The sequence below is a fragment of the Rattus rattus genome, chromosome 8, assembly GCF_011064425.1.
Source record: "Rattus rattus isolate New Zealand chromosome 8, Rrattus_CSIRO_v1, whole genome shotgun sequence".
NCBI lineage: Eukaryota > Metazoa > Chordata > Mammalia > Rodentia > Muridae > Rattus > Rattus rattus.
In genome coordinates, this window is record NC_046161.1 from 82180802 (window position 1) to 82191722 (window position 10921).

At 36.3% G+C, this 10921-nt stretch overlaps 1 protein-coding gene across 1 annotated transcript; it reads left to right on the forward strand.

Moving 5' to 3' along the window:
* Window positions 1–6651: 6651 nt before the first annotated feature.
* Window positions 6652–7587, forward strand: LOC116907716 (olfactory receptor 149-like). Its single transcript, XM_032910842.1, has one exon. It carries the CDS (start codon window positions 6652–6654, stop codon window positions 7585–7587), a length of 936 nt encoding a protein of 311 aa, XP_032766733.1.
* Window positions 7588–10921: the final 3334 nt, after the last annotated feature.

A 10921-nucleotide genomic window follows, 5' to 3' on the forward strand; every position in this document is an offset into this window, starting at 1 on the left:
ATCCCATTTGTCGATTCTTGATCGTAGAGCATAAGCCATTAGTGTTTTGTTCAGGAAATTTTTTCCAGTGCCCATGTGTTCCAGATGCTTCCCTACTTTTTCTTCTATTAGTTTGAGTGTGTCTGGTTTGATGTGGAGGTCCTTGATCCACTTGGACTTAAGCTTTGTACAGGGTGATAAGCATGGATCGATCTGCATTTTTCTACATGTCTGCTAAAAGCACCCCACACAGCTGACCAAAATCTCTAGTACACATGTTATGTGTCACCTTAAAAAATAATTATACAGCTGGATGGTGGTGGAACATGCCTTTAATCCCAGCACTTGGGAGGAAAAGGCAAGTGAATCTCTCTGAGTCTGAGGGCTGCCTGGTCTACACAATGAGTTCCAGGAGAGTCAAGGCTATACAGAGAGATCCTGTCCTGAAAACACACATGCGCATGTGCATGCACATGCACATGCACACACACACTTACAATGAGGAAGTATGTATTAATGTGATCATTCTATTTTCTTATTTCTACTAAAAATAAAATAAAGCTTAGAAATTATTGGACTAGATAAATGGCTCAGCAGATATAGTGGTCCACAATTGTATATTAATCCAGTACCAGGATATCTGATATCCTCTGGCTTCCTCAGGTACATGACATGAACACAGTAGACAGATATGCATGCAGACACAATACTAATACACATAAAATAACAAAATAAAACTTGAAAATATTATTAATACAAAAATTTAGAAGCACTAGAGAAGTTGGGCATGATGACAAAACCTGTTGTACTGTTTTAAATGTAAATAGCTCCAATTGTTCACATGTTTAAATACTTGGTCCCAAGTTGGTTGAACTGTTTGGGAAGGATTTGGAGTTGTGACTTTGTTGGAGGAGATATACCACTGAGGTTAGTCTCTGAGGTTTCAAAAGGCTCATTCTATCCCCAGTGTGCTCTCTGCCTCCTGAGTTGAGGTGCGAGCTCTCAGCTTTTCCTGCTACCATGCTTCCATCAGCTATCAGACTCTGACACTCTGAAACTGTAAGCCCAATTAAACAGTTAGTTTTATAAGTTGCCTTAATTTTAGTGATTTACCACAGCAATAGAAAAGTAAGGCACCTGTAATTCCAAGAGTTTTGAACCCAAGTTAAGAAGGTAACAGATCCAAGGATCACCAAGATATCCAGTCACACTCTCTCCAAAACAATAATTAAAGAAATATACACATGTGAAGATTGGAGTGAAGGAGTAAAATATGCTATGTGGATGAGAAACTTAGTTCTCTACAGTAGGATATTTATGTTTGGCCAAAAGACTAAACCTTCTTTGTACATTTTACTTTAATGAACTCAACAATGTATCATCACAAAGCTAGAATTTGGTATTCATTTTATGGAAAAAATAGCTTATCTTAGATTATTTATTTATACTGAGACATTAAAAGGATTCAGATTTACCCATTAAATAATCTTTTTAGAAAAAATCATTTATGTGGATAGAATAGTTTCCTGTGTCTCATATTGTTTCAATTCTCAAGATAATTAAGGATTTTCTCATAAGCAAGCTTTTTTTTTATTAATTTTCAAAAAGTAAGTGACATTTATTTTTCTTATATGTAAGTATAGATGTCCTATGTCCTCTTTGGTTAAATGATTGCTATTTTACAATAAGCTGATATTACACTGACAAGTATTTTAAAAGTTCTGTTTTCCTGATACACGAGCCAAAAAGACTTCCTAAATTAATAGTAACTAAATTCAAAACTGACAATTCTCAAAGCAACATTCCTAGAAATTGCTGAAGAATATTTTCTCTCTTTATGAACAAAGGTTGAATTAGGTAGAGATATTTGCTATATTAGATGCAAGGTAGCCTTGCCATCTATAGTAGTATTTTTCCTATGTAAATGACATTGAAATGAAGATGGTTAGAAAACAGTAATTCTTAGTACAAAGGATATTTATAATTTTATAACTTTTCTTTTCCTCAAGCTGTGCATAATTTGGTGCAATTTTATAAGACATCCTCTTATAAATAAATATAAAATAGCTACCTTTGTTTACTGTATTTCAGAATTTAAATTTTTTATAGCATAGCCTTTTTTTTAATGTAGGGTTTCACTGTGTAGCCTCGGCAGCCTGAAACTTCTCAGACCTGTCTGACCTTGAAGTCACAGGAATCTGCCTGGTTCAGCCTATTGGAGCGCTACAATTAAAATTTGTGCCAACAACCCAGCCTTCATCCCATATTCCTGTCTCCATGGCAATATGGTAATTTGTTTACATTTAACAAGTATCCATTCTTGTCCCAATATATAACAGGATGTTACTTTAACTTGTGTGCCTGCACTTGTTATGGTTCTTAACTTTTATTTTAAGATCACATATTATAAACTAATTAAAACAAAACAAAACAACAAAACATTTATCTCCACAGAGCCAGAGATTTATCTTAAATAATCACATCTACTGGTAAAATGTCATTTTAAGAAATGCATATTTAGCTAATCTTCTTCCTTCATATTAAAGTATCTTAGTATCAAGTATCACACTGTTTAGTTTTGAGAAAACACTGGTGACTATAGAAAGTGATTGTATTTTCACAGAAATAACATACTGTATCTATTTTCAAATTCTAGTATTGTTTAGTTACTTGAGGCTTGTAGGAAACTTGTTCAGACCTCTCTCTACAGTAAACCTCATAAATCTATTAATAACTACCCACTCTCAGGGACAGCTGTTTTCTGCATGGAGTCATTTTAGGAATTGGCGATGATGCAATGGAAAATGAGCTAAGCCCAGGAATGACTGGGATCTCCTACTGTCTATCTTTAGGAACGCCGTGACTGTCCAGAGTTCCGGTGCCCTTCTTTATTAAATGAGATTAATATTATCCACATATCACATTTGTTGAAAATTAATTTAACAATGTAAAAGTGTATAAGGAAACTCCAGAAATGGCATTTGACAGGTGATATCACTTATGAGTGAGGCCTTGAAAATTACAATTAGGAATAAACTTAATGTTTTACTTTACAGCTCCATGAGAATATAAACACCATTCCATGTATAGAACAAAACTATATGGTTAATTTACTTTCATTACCTTGGTTAATTTGCTTAAGTTTCTTGAAAATAATTTTCTTCTATAAATATAAGAGAGATATAAGTCTGGAGAGATGACTGAGCAGATAAAAACTGGCTGCTCTTGGAGAGGACTGGCTCAATTCTGAGTATCTACATGGGAGCCCTCAGTCATCTGTAACACCAGCTTGCCAGGGATGTGATGTCCTCTTCAGGCCTGCTCAGGTATTACAAGTGTACAGTGCTCAGACAGACATGAAGGCAAAACAGCCTCACACATAAAAGAAAATGGAAGAACAAATGAAGTAATATTTGAATGATAACTTTACGGTAAACTTTGAATCATAATATCTTGAGTGCCCAACATTCAGATCCGATATTAGGTATGCTGACAGTGCTAGTTATGCTACTGCGGACTATTATCCAAGACTTATCTTCTGGGCAGTGGTGCCATATTACTTTAATCCCAGTGCTGAGAGGCAGAGGCAGATGGATTTCTGTGTTCAAAGCCTAGTCTATAGAGTTCCAGGTCAGCCAGAGCAGTTATAGAGAATCCCTTTTTCAAAAAACAAAACAAAACAAACAAATAATATTTTCACAACTTCAGTGACAGAAGTTAACATTGTCTGAAGATACTTTGATGAGAAGTATTATTAATGCCCCAATGGTATTTTTGAGGCTATGGAGTTATATTTTTAGCTTTGTTTGCCTTGGAGGCTAAGATTAACTATAATTGTTAATCCAAAGGCTTTCTTTTTTTTTACTGGTGCCATTGCATAGCTTTGAAGTATAAATAAAATCAATTTCAAATAAGAAAAGTTTGGTGTGACTTGCCCTCAAATTATAAATGCTCTCAGTAACATTTGCTTCTATTTGAATAAGATTATTTATTTAAGATAAATGTTTAGTTATATAGATATGCATGTAGTTTTTTTTAACATGATGTGATAAATGATGCCACAGGCAAAGTTTAATAAAGGGCAACAAAAATAATTATACCACTGCAGCCTATTTGATTAGGCACACACATGTTTCCCAATTAGAACATCTCTTGGAAATTATGTCATCACTGTTACTGGATGACTAAATAATGAATGAAGTTGGCAAATTAGTTGTTTCTGCAAGCTATCCCTAGGTACTGTAAAGGCCTTAAGAGGCTCCACCAGGCACTCCCCAGAAAACAATCAATGGAAAATGTTCTGATGCTGGTTATGCAAGCCCCATGAGACTTTTTCTTTCATAAACAGAGAAATGGGAACTCTTTCGTCTGTAGTGCATTTTGGCTCTAACAAGATATATAGATGTCAGGTCCTGTTACTTCAGTGTGCATGAATAGAGTTTCTGGGAGGATGATGTGAGTACTCCTGTGTCTGTCCGGGCGGAGTCTTCAATTCCCTCTCACACTTGCTGGACCACACATGAGTCCTTCCTTTGTTTGGGAACTGCTCTTTCTTCTAATGGACCTAAAGAATTAGAATATTGAATCAGAATATATCTGATCATAAGCAAATAGAGACCTTTGAGATCCTTTGCTCATCAAGAAGAGAAGATTGAAAGCAAACAGGAATGTGACTTGCTTAGAAAGATTATTCAGGTGTGGCTAGAGTTGTCATCAAGGAGAAGTCATCCACTCCCAACCTTATAAGCCCACTGCTTTCCATCTGACTGTCCTCCTTGTATCCAACGGAGTGTGAGATTAGGGAACACAGGATGACTCATTATTTTTAGAAAGGGTGTTCAAGAACATTTATTACAGATTCGAATCTGAACCACCATTCTGAATGTCATGACTTTGGAAAGATTCAAAGTCACTAGTCTGCACACCAATATCAGATTATAAAACTTTTGATGATGAAAGCTTTGACTGTGCTTTTAACACAGGGCAACTTTCTTTCTTACTATAGGCAGGGGTCTGATCTACGAACACATATCAAATGCTACAGTTGCCTCCTTCAGGGTAAGTCTACTTATTGTCGAAGGAATAATTTATGTAGAAAAATGATTATCTCCTTTGCCTAAAAACAAACCTATTTTAGAGATAACACTAATTTTAGCCGTTAAGGATATAAAAATATTGTTGTATGGTTTCTTAAACTAGGAGAGATATTTTTAAAAGAATAATTAACCTGGAAGAAGTAAGGCATGGATACCTTTCCAAAACTCAGGAAAAGTAGCTGTGAGAACCCAGTGGCAAGTGTCTTGTGTAGCAGCAGAGCAAGTTCTTTGAGAGAGAAAAACAGAAGAGTGACTTCTCAAAAGATAAAGAGCACAAAGAAAACAGGTCTGTCCTTTATTAGCTTTGAAACAGATATTTTCCTGAATGTAGCTAGACTTCACTGCTAGTCTACAGATCTGACTAGTAATAGTAATTGCCACTTTCATAAATATGTTGCGTCACATGTTTAAAAACATGTAAAATCATGTTTTTAAAAGACGTGTCTATCTTTGAAACAAAATAAATATTCATGTGTAAAGAAAGATAAAAGGAAGGAAGAGAGGGAAGAAGGAAGAAAAGAAGTAAAGATGGGCAGAAGGAAGGAAAGCAGGCTTATTGTTGGTATTACTGTTCAATGTCATTAATCCTCGGTGAATCAAGGAAAGCAGCCCCTTCATCTCTGGGCATCACGAATTCCACTTAGGTAAATCACCTCTGTGATGCTATTTCTTGACTTTATGTGGGTCATTTTCTGTTGTACCTTATCACTACTTTATTATAGTGACCTGAATCTGATACCTTCTTACTGGTGTTTCTTTCAGTGAATATTTCTGAGTTGTCTCTGTCCTCTTAGGATAAAAGATCCAAAATATCCAGCGCAAGCTCAGTTCTAAAGAGATTTAACTTGATGTGGCATAAAACTTATTAATAATGATATTTAGCAAATGTTTATATGCAAATGATTTCAAAATATCAACACCAAATTAAGGTGCTTACACAAGTAGGCTTTAAGATATGTAGAATAATGAATGATTTTCATTAGAATTTATAGTCTTGCTAGGTACAATTCTGAGTATCACACAACTGTATTATAGTACAGGTTATGTTTGCTGCTCTTGATTCTGTTGAAATAACTATGTATCTCATTTTATAGATATTCATGTGGCATTGCACAAATATTTTAACTAATAAAACTAATAAGAGGTAAAGTCAGATTGACATTAATTGTAAAGAAAGCCTTTTTCTGTTGTTTTGCAGAAGGAAATTCAGTGGGAGTATTTTAATTAAAGATATCACAAGAGTTCCAAATACATAAAAAATTGCTCAAAGGAAATGCCATAGAAAAAGATTTCTAACCTGAAAATGTTTTTAATATATCTCTAAACTGTCATTCCTGGCAGAAGGTGATCATTTCCCCCACAGACAGTATTTCTTTTGAAAACTGAGTAGACTTACCCTCAAGGAGGCAATGATAACATTTGATATGAGTAAATAGATCAGACGCCTGTCTATCATAAGAAAGAAATTTGCCCCACAGTAAGCACACTCAAAGCTTTCAGAAAAAGTTTTATAATTTGATATTGGTATTCAGACTGGTGAGTTTGAATCCCTTTGAAGTCAGATAGTCTCAAAGCTATGAGGAACCGTTCTGTAGTGACTCAGTTTATCCTGCTCGGAATCCCAAACACAGAGGGTCTAGAGACCATGCTCTTTGTCCTCTTTTTGTCTTTCTACATCTTCACTCTAATGGGAAACTTGTTAATCTTATTGGCAATTATCTCCTCCAGTCGACTTCACACTCCCATGTACTTCTTCCTATGTAAATTGTCTATTTTCGACATATTTTTCCCTTCTGTGAGCTCTCCCAAGATGCTGTTCTACCTCTCAGGAAATAGCAGAGCCATCTCCTATGCAGGCTGTGTGAGCCAGCTCTTCTTCTACCATTTCCTTGGCTGTACCGAGTGTTTCCTGTACACAGTGATGGCTTATGACCGTTTTGTGGCCATATGCTACCCACTTCGCTACTCAATAATTATGAGCCACAGAGTCTGTGCCATCCTGGCCACAGGGACATCATTTTTTGGCTGCATTCAGGCCACTTTTCTAACTACTCTCACCTTCCAGTTGCCCTACTGTGGTCCCAATGAGGTGGACTACTACTTCTGTGATATTCCTGTGATGCTAAAGCTGGCTTGTGCAGACACATCAGCCCTGGAGATGGTGGGGTTCATCAGTGTGGGCCTGATGCCCCTCAGTTGTTTTCTCCTCATCCTCACCTCCTACAGCTTCATCGTCTGCTCTATTCTGCAGATCCGCTCTGCTGAGGGCCGTCGTAGAGCCTTCTCCACCTGCAGTGCCCACCTCACTGCCATCTTGCTTTTCTACATGCCTGTTGTCCTCATATACTTAAGGCCAACTCCTAGCCCTTGGCTGGATGCAACTGTGCAGGTTTTAAATAATTTGGTTACCCCTATGCTAAACCCATTGATCTACAGTCTCAGGAATAAAGAGGTGAAATCATCACTGTGGAAGTTTCTACATAGTCCTGCTTTTCTTCCTGAGCAGTTGTAAGGAAAGACCAGTCATGAACACTTCATGTGCACATCACGGGAGGTGTAACACCTTTATTTGGTTTTCATGAATATATTTGCAATTATCTTAATTTTACTATGTAAAGAACGGTGAGGTGAAGAGCTGCACTGAGACTTTTAAAAGAATGACCAAGGAATAAACAGTAGAATGGGGACAACATGTTTTGTGACTCTAGAAACTGTACTCTCATGAATATACTATTGATAAAGGATGATTGATAAAGCAACACAGGTGATGCTCCACCTGGCAAGCAGAGCACCCTATGCATTCTCTTTTACCGTAGTTTTGATGTTGTTGTTGCTTATTTTTGAGATTATATTTTAATGACAAAATTTCTCCCTTCCCTTTCTCCCTTTCAACCTTCTCATTTCACTCTCCACTATGCTTCTTGCTTGGCCATTTTAATTTTTCATCCTTTTCTTTGCTCTCTTTGTGTAGTGATTTTTCATTTTGGATGTAGTTAAGTTGTCCTCAAATGTCTGCTTTAGGAATGCCATCTTACAATTTGCCTAGTTACTGAAAAGAGTCATAATCTTGTGGCTCCAAATAGTACCTTATTCTTTACTAGTCATAAAAAGTCCTATATAGAGAAGGGATTTTGATCAGGTCCTGAAGAGGGTTTGGCCAAATCAGAGGTACCAGCATGCTAGCCTGCTCAGCAAATGATGCTGGTTGGTTGGAGGCTGGATTTTTGAGTATGAACATTTGGCTTCTGAATGAGGAGAAGAGCTAGTGGGACCTTTTGGAGATAAGACTAGACTCTTAGAAAACTGAAACCTGCCTTAGCCTTGCTCAGTGCAATGAGGAATCTATGCTAGTGCTGTATTATGCCATTGACTTCTCTGTTTACTGAAAGTGTTAAGCTTGGATTACTTTCATGTATTACTTCAATTTTTTTCTCAATAAGCTCTCCAAGACAAGTGTGCTGGTTCAATCCACCAAGTTTACAGTTTTGATTCAGTAGAAGGCTATTTTGCTTGAGGAATAAAGTTGCTCTTAAGTTTGTTTAAATTGTACAGTGATATAATAATGATATAACAATAACAATAATAATAATAATAATAATAATAATAATAATAATAATAATAAAATCAGCACAGGGAAGAACACAATAGAATAGAAGGCAGGGAGTAATATGGAGATCAGTCTTCCTTCTGCTTTGCTTCCTAAGTGAGTTTATCCAAGGAATTGTTTTGGACTAATCTAGTAATATGACCTCTCTTCCTGCAGTCACTTAAATAAACTGTAGGGTGTTGCTGAAAGATGCTCATTTCTTCTTTCTTATTTTCCCCTAGTTTGTCAGTTTAAATACAAGAAAGAGAGCCTAAAAGGAATGGGGAGGAGTTAGTGAGATGGCTCAGCAGTTAATGCTTGTCCCAGGACTTACTTGGGATCCGTTCAGTTTCCAGTATCTACACCAGGTGGATCCTGTTGTACCTCCAGCTCCACTGAATCCAGGGTGATTAAGTGACTCTGGCCTCCAAGGGAACCTGGACTTGTGCGTACATACCCTACCATAGACACACACTCACACATACCATTTTAGAAAAGTTTTAAAGAGAAATCCAGAAGTATGTATCAAATCAGTTCATGTATTTTTGCATGTCTATTTTTCTCTTTCCTCATTTCCTGGCTCTAGTTTCTTAGATAAGCAAAATGATCTTACAAAAAGAAAAAAGAAAAAGAAAAACAAAATGGAGTGAGTCCTGCTCTCTGTTTACCCCTAGTCATTTGGATTTCATTTGAAAGACACTCTGCTAAGACACAGAGATGCAGAGGTGAAGATTCTAAACCTTTCTGCTGGTACTGAAAATCCGTAGGTTTAAATCAATCAATCAATCAATCAATCAATCAATCAATAAATACAGACATGCAACTAACAGTGAGTACAAGGATAATATTGTGACCTGGATAGAAAATGAAGGCAAAAGCATAATTCCCCCTGCACAACCCCTTGGTGGGGAAAGAATAGGAGGTAGTTTCTCAGAAAGGAAGTTAATGGCTGAACACTTTGTTTCCTTGCAAGCTGCTTCTGAATAATGGCTAAGATATTCTATTCATGCAGAAGCAACATGCTTTGTCTCCTTTGGAGTTTGGGTGAGAATTAATTCCTTGGGTTGGTATATTTTAACTGCTTGCCATTTAAAGGGTAATACCTTTGCAGGAAGATAAAGTCAGTCCGTATACTCTCTGTTTGCCAGACTCATATACAATTCAGTCTCCTGTTCTTAGATTGGAGGCCAAACTTTTCTAGAGTGATCCCCTCCTTAAGCAACCCAATCTCTCTTAACGTTAACTGTTCTGAAACTTGCTGGGACCTCTCATGTCTTCATGTAGAATCTGAGCTGCCTCTTTATGTAAACAAGCCACTCTTTCAAAACATTTTTTTTCAGATACCAAAAGACAGGAAATAACGTCAATGAAAACTGTTAAGTACTATGATGACATATACAGTCCTCTACATACAAAGGGAAAATGTAACTAGTGAATTTCCCACCAGAAGTACTCTTATCTCCTATCTTTCCACTCTGGAAATCATCATTCTCACTTACTATTTTTATTTTTTTACTTTTAGAATATGTTTATTTCCCTAAATATTATATCACAAGACTTTCAAGATATTCTATTGAAAATGTCTTTGATTTACTGTTCTTTTTTTGATTTAGTGGTTTTTTTATTTCTATATAGTTATATATATCTGGAATTATTTTCTATTACCAAAGTATGGTAGCCCAAGATATAAAGGTATGTCAACTTTGTCTCCGTGTAGTATCCTGCTATGTGTCTACATCAGTATTTGTTCATTTTGCTCATAAATAAAGAAGTTATTAAAATCTAAGGAGTCTTTTTTTAAAATTGCTACACTATTTCAATGAGTTTTTTATGCTTTCTCCTGTATGCACATAAAACATGGGGACACAACCTCCAACCTCTTCTTATTAAATTACTTCTACCAAGGAAGAAGTAAACTTGGTCATTTTTACTTCATTTAGATTTTCCAATAACCTACACTAACATAGGATTTGGGTATAGGCAAGTCATTTGGAAGGTTCCCTGAGGAAGCAGAGAAATAGAGTGATAATGTAAGATATAATGTGATAGTTTGGCAAATGTCTGTGGCTTAACACTGTGGGGAACGAGGTCTCAAGTCCATTGTGAATCTGTTTGATGGTCTAGAATAATCAGCAAGTTGTTCCACTAGCCCAAATTTTCTAATGAGCGTTCCTCAGAGTGGTAATTATGGAGAATTTTAGACTGTTCTGTGTGTATATGAACTGAAGGGAACTTCCTTTGTCAGAAACCATTCTCAGAT